At 53.1% G+C, this 19,187-nt stretch overlaps 1 protein-coding gene across 4 annotated transcripts in view; it reads right to left on the reverse strand.

Moving 5' to 3' along the window:
• LOC111141081 (actin binding LIM protein family member 3) overlaps positions 1-19,187 on the reverse strand; it is a 108,704-nt gene that overhangs the window by 5,184 nt on the left and 84,333 nt on the right. The window contains exons 11-23 of one of the 4 annotated variants that reach the window (XM_022493413.1): positions 15,624-15,779; positions 14,050-14,079; positions 13,444-13,573; positions 12,653-12,751; positions 11,201-11,248; positions 8,716-8,850; positions 7,346-7,410; positions 5,955-6,102; positions 4,708-4,737; positions 4,082-4,140; positions 3,191-3,251; positions 2,469-2,476; positions 1,851-1,931 (exon numbers count right to left, since the gene is read on the reverse strand). In XM_022493413.1, coding sequence (XP_022349121.1) covers positions 1,851-1,931; positions 2,469-2,476; positions 3,191-3,251; positions 4,082-4,140; positions 4,708-4,737; positions 5,955-6,102; positions 7,346-7,410; positions 8,716-8,850; positions 11,201-11,248; positions 12,653-12,751; positions 13,444-13,573; positions 14,050-14,079; positions 15,624-15,779 — 1,050 coding nt within the window. The remainder of the gene's footprint in view (positions 1-1,850; positions 1,932-2,468; positions 2,477-3,190; positions 3,252-4,081; positions 4,141-4,707; positions 4,738-5,954; positions 6,103-7,345; positions 7,411-8,715; positions 8,851-11,200; positions 11,249-12,652; positions 12,752-13,443; positions 13,574-14,049; positions 14,080-15,623; positions 15,780-19,187) is intronic. The other 3 variants (XM_022493414.1, XM_022493415.1, XM_022493416.1) reach the window with 3 other exon arrangements.

Below are 19,187 nucleotides of genomic sequence, written 5' to 3' on the forward strand. Positions count from 1 at the left end.
TATTTATTATTTGTGTCATCTGGGGTCTGTCTTCTCAAATGAGAATGCACCTCACTTTATTCACTGATGTTCTGCAAGCACCTGGAACAGGACCTGGTCTATATAACAGGCTTCTAATCCATATCTTTTGGGTGAAGACAATCTACACTCTGAGCTCCTTGAGGAGCTCTTCAGTCCCGTCCTTGAACTGACGCAGGGGGCTAGGGCAGTGTTTGTAGCCCTGTGGTCTCAGCTCAGGCTCCCTGTTAGACATGCCTGGGAGCATCTGAAAAATACCAGTCAGTGCCTGAGCCCCTTCCCCAGATTGCAATTTCACTGGTCTAGGCTGAAGCGCAGTAGTGGTATTTTTAGGAAGCTTCTGATTCTTAGGGGATGTTACCCTTCACTGGCCAGAGCTTCTGGGAGTCCTGGAGGATGTAAGAGGGCGATTGGTCCTCCAGGATGAAACAACCAGGTTTCCATCCCTCAATGCAGGTTCCACTGAGCTGCCCTGGGAGCTGTCCCCTTCAGCACCGGCAGCTTCTCGCTGCTAGACCATGAGGGAGGCCCTTGTTATAAATGTGGGGATAATCACCCACTTGCTAGGCTGCTAGCCCAGCCTGCTAGACCTGGAAGGACTCACAGAGCTTCCTGGCTTGCTCACATTCCCTTCCCTCCGCCCCAACCCTTTATTCTGGACAAATTCTTAGCAGCCAGGTGAACGGTGGTTGATACGCTCATCCCAAGGGGTGCTGAACCTCCTCTCTTAGAAACCTGCATTCAACTTAATGAACATTTTCCAGTACTTCCCCTGGTTCAGGCCTCATGGTAGAGGACTGACCATCTTTGTCAGACAGAGGAAGTGGATAGCCCAGTGATCTGATACAAAGGAAGGACAAGAGGTGCTTGATCTCCACTCCCAAGACAGGGCTGAGCGATGCTGGAGGAGGGGTGAGGGAAACATCCTGGGAAGAAGGTCTGGGGGGCTCTACGACACAGGCATCTCTACAGGGGGGCCCTGAGGAATGAGGAGGCTGGCAAGTTGGGAAGGGTATTCTAAGAGAGGGAGAGGCAGGGAGAGGCACGGTAGAAAGGGCAGAGTGTGCTCTAGGATCAGGGCCCCAGGGCCCGGAACTCCAGGCCAAGTGGAGTGGACTGCTGGAAAGCCCCATGCCATGTTCAGCCCTGCCTCTGTGCTTGATTGATGCTGTCCCACTCATCATGATGTTCTCCTTCCCCTCTCCACCCCAAACCTGCTCCTTCAAAGTCTGTGCACCTAGGAGACCACAAGACTCTGTACCAAGGGCTCTGTGGCTAGTGTCTCATTTACTTCTCTGGCAACTTAAAGAAACACAACTGCCCCTCTCCACAGAGGAAAGAACTAAGGTTTGGAGAGGTTGTTACTGGGCTCAGCTGACTGCCTAGGGATGGCAGGACCAGGGCTGGACTGGGGTCTGCTGTGAGATTATCTTATGCTTTCATCTTGTATACAGTGCTGACTACCCCATGATCCCCACAGGGAACACCAGCTTTCTGTACCATCCTGCAGGAAACCGGGGCTGTGTTTCTTCTTATCCACCAGCCTGCAGGCCCCCGTGGGCAAGGACCAAAACCAGCTCTTGTCTTATGTCTATAGACACATCAGGTAGGACAGGACATAGCTGTGGCCACAGATGCTAATCGAATTGAGAAGGCAGCACAGCAATGTTTAGTCTTAGGCTAAAGACACCAGGTTGGCATCTCTGCTCTTTTCCACAAGCTACATGACCTTAAAGCTCTTCATTCTGCTGGACCTCCTAAGCTGGGTTACATCAGGCAACTTCTAGAATCCCTTCAAACCCAAAGGTTCCTGCTGAGTTTTCTAGACTCACCTCTAAACGCGTCCGGTCCACATCCTTGGGCAGCCGATTTCTTCCTCTCGTGGTCACCAGCAGCAGTTCATAAGGGTAGATCTGAGGAGAGAGGATGGGGTGGGGGTGGGGCGCCAGGCTGGCTGAAGGCGGTGGGCTTGTCCCTCTAGCCACATTTTGTGTCTGGGTGTCCTCCCTTCCCCAGAGAGGGCCAGAAATGAAAGTCTGAAGGAAGGGCTCTGTTTGTTCTCCTTGGGGTTGCCTGGCGACCTCAAGGCACCTTCTCCCCAAAGGGAAAACCCGAGTCCCATAATACTGCCAGGAATGAGCTTGGTGGCATTTGACATTAACGCGGCATAAGGCCTCATAATTGTAAAAGTCTAATGTCTGGTGATTGGCAAGCCTCCAGAAAGTCTATGAGGCCCACAGGGAATTGTCTGATTTTAGTGGGCAAGAGAGATAGGGCAGAATTTAGGGAAAGGAGGCCAAAGAGGGGCTGGAAACGCTGGCCTGAAGAGGAACCTTGAGGTTATTTATTTGATATCCCTTCCCTGAGTAGATAGTGCTGACATCTTCCTGCTGGGTCCCAATGTAGCAGCATCTGGGATGGGACCCCCAGTGTCTCTGTATCTCCTTTACCTTGTACTCTGCAGAGAGAAAAGAGAGACACACAAAATGGAAATACATTGGTTTTTGCTTTGCATCATGACACTAGCCTTGGTCTTAGAGGCTCCTTGTCGAATTCACCCTGAATCAAGCCTGGTAGGAGCACAGTGGATGGCTGGAGAGAGGGGTTGGGCTGAGCCAGATATAGGGTTTTAGAACAAAAATGACTTTTGAGGTAATTAGAATAGAAATAAGAAGATTCTGAGATTGTGAAGTACTTGGGCAAGGTCTTCCATCCTCCGGAGGAGTCCTCCTGTGTTTTGATGTAGGCTTGTCCTCCTGCCTGAGCCTGCTTGTAGGAGCTGGCGGGGAGGCCGGCAGGGGACTGTCACTGGCAGAGAGCATGAAGCTCATGGAACATTTGCCGGGAACAATGTGCATTTGGCTCTGAGTGTTTCCCTCCACCCGGGGCTGGCAGGCAACTCTAGCTCAGCAGTACGACTCTGCAATGGCTCTGGGAACCCAGATGGGACAGATGGCCTGGAGATCACCCAAGGCCAGGGACTCGAGAGGATGAGGGAAGAGGAGGGGAAAAGGGAGGGAATGGGAAGTGAAAGGGAGTGTGGGAACTCGGGGTTTGGACCGAGCCCAGCATGGGGGCCAGAATCTGTAGTGACTATTGGTGGAAGGTCAAGCCACAGTTATGAGCAGGGCGCCCAAAGCTGCTGCGAGTCCCAGGAGAGGCTGGCACTCACCTCGCATGCCCCAGTTGACGGCGTTCATGCTGTCATAATGGAAGAGGTCTGCGCTGGGTGTCTGCAGGGGAGACAGAGCCAGGGCTGGCCTGAGCAAGCTCATAGCTGCCTCCCTGAAGCACTCCCCCACCTCCCGTATATGGCCCCGGGATGGATGGGACGTGGTCCTTCTCAGAGCAGCCTCGGTCTCAAGTCAGGGTGAACTTACTCGCGGCCACATCCTTGGTGCCTAGGGCTGGCACGCATTTGGTACTCAAGAAATAGACATTTCTTGGTGAACTACATTTCATGCTTTCTTTTGCTGCTCTAGTACCACTTTTCCTATGAAAACTGCCCTGGCAGCTCCATTTAAAATCACAAGGGCCACCTGGGTGGCTAAGTCAGTTAAGCATCTGCCTTCAGCTCAGGTCATGATTTCAGGGTCCTGGGATCGAGCCCTGCATCAGGCTCTCTGCTCAACAGGGAGCCTGTTTCTTCCTCTCCCTCTGCCCCTCCTCCCTGCTCGTGCGCGCTCTCACTCCAATAAATAAATAAAATCTTTAAAAATAAATAAATACATAAAATTGTAAGTTGCCCCCTGCCCCAAACTGCCAATCCTTATCCTGCTAGTTTTCCTTCTTTTTTTTTTTTTTCCTTAGCACATTGTTATCTTCTACATTCTGTCTAGTGTGACTCGCATACTATTTACTATCTCCTTTTTGTTTCTCTCTACAAGAATAGAAGCTCCAAGGGGCAGGGGTCACTGATGTATTCCAAGTACCCGGAGTATATGAAAGCTTTCAGCAAATATCTGTTGCATGAGCCAAAGTCATGTCTAGGCTCTGAGCGTGTGGAGCTAATGCCGGCATTGCCAACATCTTGGGAGCGATGTCTCAGCACAGCCTCTCTTACCCTGTGTAGCCCGTTCCTTCGGTAGGCAGGCAGGGAGGCGGATTTGGAGATGAGGGGGTCTGAAAAGAAATAGCCAAACAATTCAAAGGAGTCCCAAGCCAGGGGTCCCTTTCCCGGAGGCTGTCCAGCTGCACATGGCCAGTACTGTTCCCCGACTCCATGGGAGGTTAGAAGGGGTGGAGGCCACAGGCTCTTCCCCCTGCTCTACAAACAACTGACCGTCTCAGGGATGCCTCGCCAGGGCAGAACTCCAGGCCCCCCTGAAGCCCATGCGTGCAGTCTCCTGGCCTCAACCTGCACACATCTATGGTCCTGTGATGAACCCCTGTGTCCTGGCCACAGGTGGCTTCACAAAGGTCCTGGCTTTGGAGTTGATCTCAGAGCCCAGACAGGCAGACTCTCAGGTGGGTGGAAGAGACACATGTTCTTTCTCTCTGGGATCTATTGGGTATGGCAACCCTGGCTCCCGGGCCAAAGATGGAGGCCCAGGTCTGACAAACACCATGGAGTGGACCATATGAGATCAGGACTGTGTTGGGACAACTCAGCTACAGAGGACCTGCAACCAGCTCGGCTCTGGCTGTCACAGGACGCGAGAGGCTGAGGGTAGGGCAGGCGGAACGTACCGCTGTCAGCAAGGTAGTGGGATCGAGGGGCTGCAAGAGAAAAAAGCCAGAGATCAGCTTTCAGGGGGACAGATGGACATGGTGGAAAGTTAATGGGGACAAACAGACATGGCTCCCATTCCTGGGCTACCCTAGCTGGTGGAGAGGAGGGGCCTCCTTCACTACCTCCTGTCTTATTGGTCAGTTTCCAGTTGCCGCACCTGTGCCGCATCTTCTCTCCCCTGCCTCGAGCACCTGGTGCAAAGCAAGCGGGTGCTCTCTGGTATTTGCTATACAGATGCCGTTGAACAGAACTGGACTTTGAGCCGCCTTGGTGCACTGCACAGAGCCCAGAGCCAGGGACTGAAAACAGCGTGCCTCAGTGGTCAAACAGGGAAACAGGCTCATCAATTTAGCCTGGCTCTGCCATAATTTCTATACATAACTTAATCATGATTTGGTTTTCTCATAGTAAAATGAAGAGAGATGGTACCTCCTTTATAGGGTTATTGGGAAGAATACAAGACACATAATACCATGAGGTATTAGCACAGTGTTCGACAACATACAAAACCTTCAATGAAACTGGCTTTGTTGTCTTTACCATCACCATCATCTTCCATCTCAGCTCAAGTCAAGATGCAGTACAGTAAAGAGGGAAATGCTTATGGCCTTGGAGTCCCTCTGACTTGGGCCTGATCCTGGCTCTGTCATTTACCAGATTTTGACCTTGGATAAGTAGTAAACTCCAGTCTCTCATCTATAAAGTGGGTGATAATAATCCCTCTACTTGCCAGTCTTTGTGAGGACCAAGAGTAATAAGGATTATCTATCTCATGGAGTTAAGATAGGATTTCCCAGCAGGACTGACTCCCACAGGGGTAAGAAAGGGAGGGAAGCATATGTTTGTCCAGAAACAGGGAGAAGTTTACAAATGAGAGGATCTCTGGGCAGAGTTCTTGCACCAAGCTTCCACTTGTTTACTTCCTGTGATGTGGGGCTCACTACCTCAAGAGCCAGTCCCTTATATCTTTGAGCCATTCAGACAATTAGAAGACATTTTCCTTTGCACCGAACCTGACTTCAAGTCACAGCTTTCAGATGCCCCAAAGAAACAGGTGCCTGCTCTTGGCAGAATATGGTCTTACTTAGTGCCCCATACATCACCTCACCAAGTCCATATGCTAGACCCAAGCAAGGCCATAGTTCAGACTCTTTGAGGGAGTTGAGAGGGCCCCAGCCCGGCAGACTTCCAGGGTGGAGCTTACAGCCATTGAGGGACATCTCATAGCCAGCCGTGTGCAGGGCCTCCCGGCTGCTGGTGGAGCTCCGGGGTGGGGTCCAGGGATCCGTGTAGGAGCTGGACCGGGCCTTCATTTCCTCCTTCAGAATGAGGCGGCCGATTCCGCTCTGGAGCTGGGCATGCGGGAGGAACAAGAGAAAGTGGGAAGGAAGCAGAGAACATGAAACAGAACAGGGTAAGGTCAGAGGCTGGGTGGCCAGATTCCAGGGAACCTCTGTCATTCTTGCCTTCCCAGAGTCCCTCCCTCCCTACGGCCTCACAGCTTCCTTTGGGACTTCGCCTCTCTTCGACAAGTGGTTCTGTGGGCTGGGGAGGGGAGGTGGGTCTGGTGGAAGGCACCAAAAGCCCGCGTGGCCCATGGCAGGTGGGAAGAAGGCTCCAGATGTGCCTGGGAGGGTCTTCCTTGGGACTCTAGCTGCTGTTCCTAGCACACATCTTTTTAAAAACATTTTTTATTGAAGTGAAATTCACATCAGATACAATTAACTACTTTGGACTAAACACTTCAGTTGCATTTGGTGCAAACACCATCTCTGTCTAGTTCCAAACAGTTTTAAGCCACCCGCCCCTCCAAATTAACCCTGGACCCAGTAAACTGTCATTCCCTCTCTCCCTCCCCTCCCAGGCCCTGGTAGTCACCAGTCTGTGTCTGGCTCTGTGGCTTTACCTATTCTGTGCATGTCGTATAAATGGAATCAGCCCATATGTGGGCTTTTGTGTTTGGCTTCTTTCCCTCAACATAATGTCTTCAAGGTTTGTCCACCTTGTGGCCTGTACCCATCCTTCATTCCTTTTTATGTCTGGCTAACAGTCCATTATACAGATGTACCGCATTTTGCGTCTCCATTTGTGGGCGGGTGAACATTTGAGCGCTTCCCCCTTTTGGCCCTTGTGACTAGTGCCTCTGGGAAGATCAAGGACATGTGCTTGTTTGAGGCCTGGTTTTCATTTCTTTCGGGTAAATCCTCAGGAGGGCAATTGCTGGGTCATAGGGTAGTTCTGTGTTTAACTTTCTGAGGACCCTCCAAACCATTTTCCCCGGTGACTGTACCACTTTCCACTCCTAACCAGCAGTGCATGAACGCTGCTGGCAGCCACTTGCCAGCATGGAGAGCCTGCATGAGCATGAGGCCAACGCAGCAGTGAGTCAGCCCAGGAGGAGAGAGAGACAGCTTTCCTAAGGCAGTTTGCTGAGCAGCTGGATCCAGCCATACCTGAAACTCCTCCTACTGTTTGACTTTCTGGTTATGCAAAGCTACATGTTTCTTTTTTCTACCGTAAGTGGGTTTGAATTTGGTTTCAGTCACCAGCAAGTGATCATCAGACCCTCATCTCGTCCAGGTGAAGCTTGCTTACCTTGTGCATGCTGCGGTCAAAGTCCTCCTCCTCTCCTCCAGATGAGAACCTTCTGGCTCGGGCCGCTGCCAAAGGACAGCTAGGATCAGCTCCTGTTTGTGCTCCTCATTCAGCCTGCCCCCGACAGAGGGCACGGAGGGACGCCGAGACTCTACAGGTGGGGGCTTCCTTTCTAGCTGAGTGGCCCTGAATGAGTGTACTTTGGGGAACCACCCCTCTGCCAGGGGTTGCCTGTATGGAGGGGCCCAGAAGCCCTTCCCAATCTTGGGTGTGAGGAGCAGGTGAAACTGATTACCCCAACATGGCTCATGAGTCTCGATGTTGGGACTTTGGCTGCCGCTGGTGGGAGAGAGAAGACCTCTTTTTGTCCTGGGTAGGACAGAAGCCTAGATGGGCTGGAGCTCATCTTGCCATGACTGGGGCAGGGCCAACCTGAGAATGAAGCTACCCCAGGGACAGACTGTCTACTTCGGGGGTAGCTGTGCTTGTGTCTTAGCTCCTTTTCCCAATGCAGACTCTTCTGAGGGCAAGGAAGGGACCATCTCTGAGCTCCTGTGAAGATTTGCTCAGAATGGACATTCATTTAGGACAGGTTGTGTGCTGAATCAAAAAGGAGCTTGATGGAAATGCACTCCCTGTGCTTGAAAGAAACAGCTCAAGATGCCCAACTGGGTGGGATGGCCTCAAGGACCATGAAGACCCCAGCAGGGTGTCTACGAAAGTCTTCCATTCATACAAACTGCCTTTTCTATCTTCCAAACCGATTTCCACCCCATAGCCAAAGTGAGGTCTTAAACCCCCACACCTGACCCTGTCACCTTCAGTGGCTTCCTACTGTTCAGGAGAGAGACCCAAATCCTTGCTTTAGGGCACAAGGCATCGTGGGATCTAGCCCCTCATCCTTCACCTGCTTCCCCCTCTCTCTGGCTCCCCATTAACCTGACAGCCTTTCCTTTCCTCCAGTGGAAGCTGCCCTCCCACCTGGGGGCTTTGCAGGTGTGATTCTGTCCTCTGCTGGCCCACCTCTGCCCCACTCTTCCTGGGACAGTTGTCTCTACTTTGAGAAGCTTTCGGCACATTCCGGGCTAGACAGCATGCCCCTGCCATCGTCTCCCACCTCTCGTGTGTCACCTCCTTCCTGCACCTTACCTCCCTCTCCAGCCGGAATCTAGATCTCCTCCACAAGGGCAGGGACCTGGTCTATTTTGCTTCCTAGTGATTCCCTAGATCCCAAGGCTGGCCCTCAGTACATGTTTGCTAAATGAATGAATAAATCAACGATCGTGGAAGGAGGGGGCTGCCGTCCTAACCCTGTGTCCCTGGCGTGGGTGACAAGGCTCTGGTCCAGGCTCCTCTGTGGGGCACATTACCTTTGGGGGACCCATGGTAGGTCCAGTACTCGGACTCTGCAGCAAAGTAGGGGTCCGGGGAGTAGGCCGGACTGTACTTGGAGGCCTGGCTGACGTCTTCACTCGTTTTGCTCTTGGTTGCTATTGACAGATCACCTGCAAAGGAAACAAGGGGAAGAGCTTCAGGGAAGCAGAGTGTCCTAGAAAAGTGTGCTGTACACTGTTTATCTGTCCCAGCCAGGCTCTGGCCCAGGAGGGTGAGGACACTTTGGGGCCAGGGTCTGGGACACGGAGCATCAGGGCTGGAAAAGCCCCAAGGCCCAGCCCCCCATGTTACAGCTGGGACTCTGGATGCCAGAGAGGGGAAGGGGCTTGCTAAAGCCCACACAGCAAGTAGACGAGACTTGAACGAGACCCCAGCTCAGGGCTCCTGCTACCACATCCCATGGACTCCCAGGTCTGTTCCCAAGTGAACACTAGGGCCATGACTCCTCCAAGTAAGATTAGACGGGTCTCAGGTGATCCTGGGCCCTTACCTTCCTCAGCTTCTAAAAGCCTGCCTCGTCTGGGATTTGAGCCGTACCTAGGGTGGGAATTGCCAAGGAGAGCCATGTGGCCTCTCAACTTTCTCCTCACACTGAAATGCCAGACCTTGTCTAGAGAGGCAATACATCCCAAAGAAAGGAATATTGGACAGTGAATCAGCAGTGCTGGGTTCTGGCTCCTGCTCTGCCACTGAACTTAGTTGTAACACTGGGCACATCCCACCCTTCTTGGCCTCAGTTTCCTTATCTGTAAGTGTCTGAACCGGTCTGCTGGATCCAGTGCCACCCAGCTTCAAGCTTCCACAACATGGACCATCAGGCCTAGTGCAGACACAATCCTGACAGGGCAGCGACTCTAGCCCTGCCCAAAGCCAGGCAAGAGGATGACTAGGGCTGAGAGAGGGCTGGGGAAACAAGCGGGCCCCTGACGTTTCTCAGGAGAGAAGTGACAGTCCCACACCCCGTACTGACAGAGCAGCAGAGGGGTCTGGGTTTGGCCCTTTGCCAGCTCCTGCCTCTGCACCCTTCCCCTGCAGCACTGGCTTCCAAAACTTCTAGAGCTTGCAGATTCTCTTAGACCTGGGTCTTGGGCGGTTCCTACCCCCCAATGGATGCCATTCAGCCTTTTTATGTGCCCACTGATCCATGCAGTCTATACCCCCACTCCAAACTCGTCCTGAGCCTGCTCCGGTGCTGCTCCTCAGAGCCCATCTGGAGAATTCACACACATTCCTGAGGCGTAGCAGACCTGGGGGCCTTCTCCTGGACAAATTGGCTTTGTCAGGGTCAGTACCTTTCTGTGACCCTCGGGGTGCATGGCTTGTACCCCACAGCCACACAGAGATATGCACGTGCTCACAGACTCACCTGGAGCCCAGCCTGGGCCCCTCTGAAACCGAGGACTTTTGTCTAAATTGTCAGGTCTTAAGCCAGAGTCATCATTTATATTGGTAGAACACCCCCCCCTCGAATCAGCTCAGTGAGCTCAGATTCCAGTCCTGGACTGTTTCCACCCGTGTTTCTGTGCTTCTCCCATTGTGTGCTCCCCTCGGTTGCCCAGGTAACCTGCAGGGAGGGCAACACAGGGTAGCCGCCGCCTCTCTGCATCCCAGAGGCAAGGGGTGTGCTTTGTCTGCTGAGGCTCAGTAAGTGCCTTTGCAAGAAGGAACCGGGGGTCTTGGTGCTGCCTGACTTGGTGCTTCTCATATGGAGTGCAGGTAGGAATCATGAATGAGGCCAGTTCCCGTGTAGATTCCTAGCTCACACTCCCAGTATTTCTAATATGAAAGTCTAGGACAGAGGAGGGGCCAGGGCACCTGCTTTTTAAGTCTCTCAGGTACGGGGTGGGGGGGCCTATAGATCATTCTCGAGGAAACATTGAATGAATGAATGGAAGAATGACGGCACCCTTATCGAAGCCCCACTCCTTTCTTATCCATGTCTCCTCCCCAAGCCTTCATTTACTCTCAGGACACTGTGACTGAGAATAGCTTAAAGCAGCGGTTTCCAAGTCGGGGCGGGCTTTGGAATCACATGGAGAAACTGTTACAAACACAAAATTGCGATTCAGTAGGTCTGGGCTGGGGCGCAGGAATCTGTACGCATCCCACATGATTCCAACGACCGTCAAAGTTTGAGCAGCCACGCCTGGGAGTGCTCCCAGTGGTCCGCGCATTTGACAAGTGTTGCTCTGCGCCTGGAATTTAGGACACCAGACAGCAGGGAAGGGCGGTTGGAAAGGAGGTGGGGAAACATTTAGGGGACACGAGGCCTTCCTTGCTCCTTTGAAGTGACACCAAACGCCTTCCCAGTGTCACCTCAAGTGATTGGGGCATAGCCCCCAAGAGAGACAGAATTGCAGCCTCGCAGGCATCCCTCCTGGTGACCCCGGCAGACCATCCGCACAGGTGGCTAATGGCCCCGCCCCCTGTCTGGCCACGCCCTCTCTGCCCAGACCGTACCATGCCGTTTGTAGATCGGGGGTTTCCGGTAGATGTTACTTTCTCCAGCTGCCAGGCAGGCAAGGAATTGACGATGGGGAGGAGACAGAGAGGAACAGAGAGAGAGAGAGAGAGAGAAGAGGAAGGAGACAGGAGTTGGTCAGCTGATCTCAGAAAGAGAGGCTGTCCCCATCTTTCCCGAAGGTCCACTATCTTTCCTTGGTGGACACGATCTTCCAAAACTCAACTTCCCACCTCAAGGCGTGAGGTTTTAAGAAAGGTGAGGGGAGAGGAATGGATGGCTTTTAACGGTGCTGAGGAAGGGACTCGGGCTTGAATGGTGGGCATGCATGCACGAGGCGGTGCGCGCTCAGCAGGACCCCATGCACGAAGGTGCCCCCTGCTTCCACCCAGCAGCAACGCCTCATTCCACATGGAAGTCCCCAGAATGCCGCAGCCGCCCATTCCGCATGATCCGCCGCCCTCTCCCTCAAAAACAGACAGGATGGGACCTTTCTGGGGCAGTTGAGAAAGGTACGGATGAAACAGCAGGATGCGATCCTGGGGAAAAGTGAGTGGGGAGTGAAATTCTGAGCTCAGAGTTGAAAGACCAGGTTCCAGACCCAGCTCTAGTGAACTCAGGGCGAGACCTTGTCCAGACCATCTACAGTGTCACTGAGCCCCTGCCTTTCCCTTCTCTCCTATCACTCGCCCTCCTGCTCACCACTTCCAGCCATGCTGGACTGCTACCAGCTCAGTGTTCCAGGGCCTTTGCCCTTGCTATGCCCTCTGCCCAGGATGTTTTCCCAAGATCTTCACATGGCTGGCTCCTTCTCATCTTTCCGCCTCAATGCTACCTCCTCCAAGAAGCCCTTCCTGACCACCCTGCCTAGCCCAGCCTCCCCACCCCAATCACTCTATCACATGCCTTGTTTTATTATGTTTACTGCCCACATCATTTACCTGAAATTACCCTTTTACTTGTTTGTGTACTCATTTATTAACTTTCTCCCCATGTATAAACACCATGAAGGCAAGGATCTGGGCTAGTTTGAGCACATTTGCAGCCTCAGGGCCCAGAACAGTGCTGGGCTATACAGAGAGAACAGAAAGCCTCAGGGAATTTAAGGAACTGGCCCAAGGTTGCAAGCTTCCAAGTGGGGGAATGGGGATTTGGTCCCAAGAATTCTGATGCAAAAGTACGTGACTTTCAGCATGGTTACTGCTGCGTCCCCTCAAGGCTCTCAGACAGTCGAGGCCCTTCTCTGGCTGCTTCCGGGCCGGCTTGGTCGGGGCTGGCTGTGTCAAGCGGGTAGACTAAAGCCCACAGGTGTGTGGGGACCGAGGGGAGGGTTAGTGTGGGGGACTGTTAGGGAGGGTCCCAGGGACTGGCTTCTCCTCGCTGCCGGTGCCGGCACCCGGCGACCCCATTTAGCATGCACCCATGCTGGGAATTGCGGGCTGACAGCCTACCTGGGATGTGAAAGTGCTTGGGAGCCTGGTAAGAGGTCGGAGTGGAGGACCTCACATCTAACTGGCTATGGTATGGAGAGCTCCGGCCACTCTCGGGCCCTAGAGCGCGCAGGCAGTGGTCCCCAGAGAGAACAGAGGCACAGAGAAAACAGGCATTACCGCAGTGGCAGTTAAGGCAGCAGTGACGTGATGACAGCAGGGATGGCAGCGGGGGGGCTGTGCTCTCATGCACCGTGTCTGCGGATACAAGCTCGACCTTCTTTTTTGGCCTCACCCCAAAAGTCAGAGTTCGTGGGCCATAAGCGTCCACTCCACTGGGCTTCAGGAAGGTGCCTATGGACCCCTTGGCTCCCCTCCCCCCTTCAATTGCTTCTTTCCTCCACCCAAACACCTGCTTCATCCCTGACCTCAATGTGGCTGTGGATGACCTGATCGAATGGGGTAAGGCTGGGCCTGTGTCCAGTCCTCCAGCCCTCTGGATGGGGCAGGCCAAGGGACAAGGACAGAGGAGGCTTCTTCCAGCCAGGGCTGCTGGGTTGTCTGCCACTCTCCTCTCCTGGCTGCTTACCGCCCACCTTCCTGCTGCTTCTCAACTCCGGGTGCCCCTCCCCCCGCCAGGGGCACGTCAGTTAGGCCTGGCTGGTCCTCTGGGTGGTCACCGACCTCCAGAGGGCCAGCTGTGATGGAGATCCTGGGGGAAGCCCTGGGCTGTCTCTGCAGTGGGCAACAGCCAGCCACTGTGTGGTCCCCCTGGTTCTTCTTGTTCCTTTGGGGGCTTCCCCCTTCCTTACCGGAGCGGTAGTAGTGGTGAGGCGAGCGGGAAAAGGTGGGGGACATGCCCTGCCGGCTGTAGGTGGGAGAGTCGATGTATCCTGGGCTGGAGGCCCTTCTCTGTCGGAGGTCCAGGTTCTCGTAGATGTCCTGGGAGAGGAAGTGGGCCATGAGCCAGACCGGCAATTAAGCAAGCCTGTGGCCCAAGTGTCTAGCAGGCAGGTGGGGCTGTGATGTGGAATCCAGGATTCTGGGGGGCTGAGGATCCAAAATTCATGGTGCTGCCCTTCCAAATACCAAGGCCCCCTTCCTGGGTTACACACATAGCCCGAGGAAAGCTGCAGACAAGTTTTGGGGCCTTTGCCCATCACTCAGAGTCTCTTGAATAGAACCCGTGGGTCAAGGATTCCAGGAGCGCCAGGGAGGCTCCCTTTGGGTAGAAAAGGCACTTCCTCTACTGTTTATGCCACAGCTACTTCCTCCAGGTTATGCTCCTAATTCTGCCGTCTGTGCCCTGGTCAGGGGCACACCGGGGTGCTGGGTGGGGGCAGTGAAACTGGGGGTCTGCTTGGTCTGCCTAAAGGGACCCAAGTATAGAAAAGTCCTCCCCAAACTAACCCCGTTACCTGGGAGTAGGGAGATAATGTTCCCAGCGACTTAGGAGCGAAGAGTTGGAAGGCCATCGTGAAAGGAGCAGAGGAGAGAGAGGAGGGAGAGAGGAAGAGGGGTTAGGCAGCGGAGCGGAGATGGGCCAGCAGCTGCTTGGGGCCTCCTCCCCAGACAGCAGTCGCGCCGAGCGTGCTGGAACGCCAGCAGTGCCAACACGTAACAGGGAGACCTGAGATCACGCCCTTCATGTACCAATGGGAAACTGAGGCCCAGAGAGGGAACGGGGTGTCCTGGGGACTCTTGGGTACAATGTGGTGGGGTCTCCACTTGGACCCAGGATTCTCTATCACACACTCAGAGCCATTTCGTGATCCTGTCTACCAGTTCGTGACTACTCTGTGGTTCATGAGGACAACGTGCAGGGCTGGGGACACGCAGGTTGGGCCAACCAAGGCCTGGGCTGCTGCTGTCCATGTGGGAGTTGGGCCAGTGGGCGGTGTGGTGGGCTGGAGGTGGAGCATCCCGTCTGCAGAGGGCAGTGGCTGCTCAGCCCCCCATGTTAACTCCACTCTTTCCATTTCCAAGACAAGTGAGAAATGCAGGTTCTTATGTGAAATCTCGGCATGTTTAAATGTTGGAAACTAATTTACATTTTTGAAAGAAAAGATACTTAGTGAAACAAAACAAATCTGGGAGTTGGCTTTGGCCTGTGGGCCCAGTGTGCCATTTCTGGCTTCAGTGACATCAGTCTCTAGCTGGTCCCCCCTCCCTGGTCTATTTCAGGGGCCAGAGCCCCGAGACTCTCAGCATTGGGCTCTCCGACCAAATGAACGCTAACTCCTTTAGAAAGGAAGGGGACAGCGGTGGAGTGGGGACAAGAACCCAGGTCCCTGCTCCCCAGGCCAGGGCTCCTTCTTTCATCAATCTCTGCTCAGAGGCCCTGAATGGGGTGAGGACTCACCTGCGATACAGCCTGCCAGGACCTTCAGGGTAATGGTCACCTGCCTTCTCCAAAGAACACTTTCTCTTGTCCAGCAACCACTTAGTTCTTTCAAAAGCTGGCTTTTGAAAACTCAGAAGAACTCAGAACTGCTGAGTTCTTAAAAAGCGTCTCTTGCTTTGAGTATAGGGGCTTAAGGCCAGGTGCAAAACCCAGAGAACCTACACACCAGGGATTATAAACCTAAGTGGCCACTGAGCCTGTCAGGGATGAAAGCCGTGGGCCACGTATAAAATTACTCCACTAGGAGAAAAACAGTAATTCAAGTGATAAGCAGTCACAGGTTTGTGGCTTCAATGCTGGGGTTCTCGGGGTGGTGGCAAGTAGGGAGAAATGGGGAGCCCATGTCCTGCCTAAAGGAGGCGCTCTTCCCCCCACTCCAAATAATGGAAAGACACCTGCTCTGATTTTTTAAGAAAAGCCAGATTTTTGGATGAAATCACTCGATTTTTAAATGATGACTCTAACTTCCTGTTTAAAAGAGTGCAGGGGCTGACACTGTGGAGGCCAAAGTGTGTGTGATGGAGTGATGGGGACCGTGCGGGCCTTCTCTCCTCCAACAGACCCGGGGAGAGGGGCGAGACCCCATACCTCTCCATAGCCACATCTCTCCAGCATCTCGTCGGACGTGTATCTGGAATGAGGCTCGTAGGAAATGAGGTCGGGGCGTTGTACCTCGTAGATGGACTTAACCTTGGGGAGAGCTGCCAGGTCTTTGTAATTAAGGATCTCATTATCCACTTTAGCCTGGGGAGGAGGAGAGGTACAGGAAAGAGGCAGAGAGATAAGAGGGAAAGGAGAGGAAACAAAAACCAGGCACAGGGGAAACGAGCTTCTCCAGTTTCCACTAAAAACAGAATATTAGGACGGAAGATGCACAGAATATTAGAACCCGGCAGGTCTTAGAGGCCCTCCCTTCCAAGGGGGCTCACACTGGTTGAGTGCATTTTATGTGTGAGACCCTGCACTTTGCAGGAATTATCTCCTCCAAGTGTCCTGATGGCTCTGTGAGGTCAGTGTCAATGTTATTACTGTTTTCCAGGTGAAGCTCAGACGGTTCTGCGTTTGGTGCCCCTTAGCCAGTAGGTCTGAATCTGTCTGAACTACCCAGCCTTGGTGGGGACTGCCTTCCGAACCCATGCGGGGAGGACATCCTCACTCCCAGCTCCTTGAAGGTGATGGTGAAGACAGAGAGTTGAAACCTGAGCTCATGTTTGGTGAGCACTTACGATGAGCCAGACTCTGAAGTCCCTGGTAGGGATTAACTCCCTTAGCTCATACAACTCACAGTGCTACTAGCAGGCACTAATACCATCTTCTTTTCTGAATAAGGAAACAGGCACAGAGAAGTCAATGAATTTGCCCATGGTTACACAACTAATAAGTAGCAAAATCAGAATCCAAGCCCAGCCCGCCTAGCCTTAGGACTTGCCTTCCCAGCTGCCTCTGTTGGCTTTACAGGGTGGGGAGCTCACTGTCTACAGCTGGCAGAGGGCTGCACTCAGAAAGCAGACCCTATATCGAACTGACACAAGCCTCTAGCTGTTACCTGACCCTGGCTGAGCCCAGTCCTCTAGAACAGCATGGATTAAGAAACAGTTTCCCTTGCATGGGGCAGACCACTTCTCGTGGCTCCTGAAGCCCTGTCCTTTCCATGTTGGCACCCTCCAGCTGCTCCCTCTGTGCCTGGCTTCTGCTATGGTCAGCCAGGATCTGTCCCCACTGCTGTGACTTTCAAGATCTTGATGTGAGAGAAATTGAGAGGCCACCAGACAGAGACTCCAAGGAAACTGTATTTATCCAAATAACATTCTTCTGGTGCCTGGGGGCTCAGGTGAGTCTCAAGCCCAAAACTACTGTAGAGAGAGTAACTTTCATAAAGCCCTTACAAGCATTGCTATTCGAAACATATTCCAAGGTCCTTCCACCATTCTGTCCCTGTCCCAGCCCCCTGTTGTTTGGACACTGTGATGCTCATTCTCCGTTGCTCCTAGATCCACCATCCGTTCCTCCTCTCCCTGATTTGGGCTCCGAGGCCCATGGACTGCTTCAGAGGCTCCCTGGCTTTCTGCTGGGCTGGGCCAGTGGGGGGCACCTGCACACTGGGAGTGGTAGAGAGAGACACTGTCCCCTCCCACTGTCCTGCCATCAGCAGCCACGGTGGGCATAGCTCGCATCCGGGGCTGCATTTCACAGCTCTGGCTTTCACTGGACATTCTCTTTAGGCCTAGGGTGGTGACAGCTCCTGCTTTTGTAGACTCTGGATGCCACACGATGTCTTGTGGGTCCCCTAACCCTACCTACACCTCTGTAAGTGGTCGCTTCACAAAACCATCTTCAGTAAAACCCTTAGAAGGGTGCTATCTCATTTCTGCCAGAGCCTGCCCGGGTTAGACATCATGTCTGTGCCAATTTGGGGGTGTGTGGGTCAAGGGAACTTTATTAGGATGGTCCCCTTGCTGCCTTTTGTCGTGGGATGTTAGATCTTGACCTTGAGAGCTCTTGGCATCTTGCAAACTTGTCTTGACCCATCAATAGTCATCTCAGCGCTTCGGTCCAAACCTCAAAAATACTATATTTATATTTGCTCTTATAGCCACTGTGTTCATGGGGTTAAAAATGAGCCTCAGGTTTGGAGGCACAATGACTGGACAGAGGCTTCCTGACATAATTAGGCAAGCAGGAAGGAAGAGAACACGTGGAGCTGGTTCAAGGTCAGACCTCCCGAAGATGGTTCTAGCCATCAGTGGGGGGGTGGGGCAAAGTCTGAGAGACCTGCCCCCCACCCCATTCACTGATGATTCTATTTTAACACCAAACCTCAGCATTTATGAAAATCAGACAAACACGCACACTCTCTCTCTTTGCTTGTTATTGTGTGTCCTGAAAGTGGTCAGCTGGTTTCTTCCCTGAGTTTGGAAGCCACCTTTAGAATGGTTTGATTTAAAATACGGCCCCTGTAGGGGTGCCTGGGTGGCTCAGTGGGTTGGGGCCCCTGCCTTCAGCTCAGGTCATGGTCCCAGGGTCCTGGGATCGAGCCCCGCGTCGGGCTCTCTGCTCTGCAGGGAGCCTGCTTCCTCCTGCCTCTCTCTCTCTGCCTGCCTCTCTGCCTACTTGTAATATCTGACTGTCAAATAAATAAAATCTTTAAAAAAAAAAAATAAAAAAAAAATAAAATAAAATACGGCCCCTGTGACCTGTGGGGTCATTCCCCAGAGCGGCTGAAGGTGAGCCGTTATAAAAGGCAAGAAAGGAGAGTATGAGTGGGGAGACGCCTGCCTCTGCCAGCACGCGCGGGTCGCTGAGCTTGGTGTGCGAGCCCCAGATGGACGGCCCAGTGGCAGGTGTGCCCGGCTGCCCTTGTTCGTCTCTACGGAGCTGATCTTAGAGAACTGCCATATCTATCTATCTGTCATCATCTATCTATATCTCCCAAGTTTGCATATCCTAATAACTCTCCTGGAGACACGCTCAGTTTGTTAATAACCTTCTCACTGTGTAGACCCTGAAATCTAGCTCATTAATCCTGCTGTGTCTGGCCCCATTCATAGCACCGGGTCGGGGGCGGGGGGTGGCGGCGCTAATCATCTGTCTTGTTCTGGACAGGAATCTTCAATGAGGACGGCCTGTGATCAAAGAGCTTGTCTTCTGTGCGAGCCGCAAGGCAGTATTGACCACATGGAAGTTGCTGTCAGTGATAACTCTTATGTCGGATTTTCATTTGAACAGAGGAAGAAAGGAAAGGAAACAGCTCCATTAGTGGGCATTATCCAGGGATCAAGGAGGAAACTAGATGTGGATTTGGGGTAAAATAATAATGGAGCGATGGTGGCCAGGGCCCACCCAGGGCTGGCTGGTTTGGGGACTGTATCTAGAACTTTTAATCAGGAGCCGTCTTCCTGCTCTAGACCATTCCCCTCCCTCCATCCCCTCTCCCCAGCTTTGGTCTTCTTGGCCCTTCCAACCTGGGGGCTTGGGGAAAGCTGGAACAGTCCACAGTCAGATGGCCCATCTCCTTGGCTCGTCTCTGTCCTCTCTGGCCCTGCCTCCCTCACCTGCTTTAACTTACTCCTGTTTCTCTGTCAGGTCTGAACTTAAGTGTTTCTTCCTCAGGATTCTTTTTCCAGGTGGCCCTAGATGGCCTGTCCTTCTGTC

Source organism: Enhydra lutris, unplaced genomic scaffold (genome assembly GCF_002288905.1).
Source record: "Enhydra lutris kenyoni isolate GAN:26980312 unplaced genomic scaffold, ASM228890v2 scaffoldscaffold5, whole genome shotgun sequence".
NCBI lineage: Eukaryota > Metazoa > Chordata > Mammalia > Carnivora > Mustelidae > Enhydra > Enhydra lutris.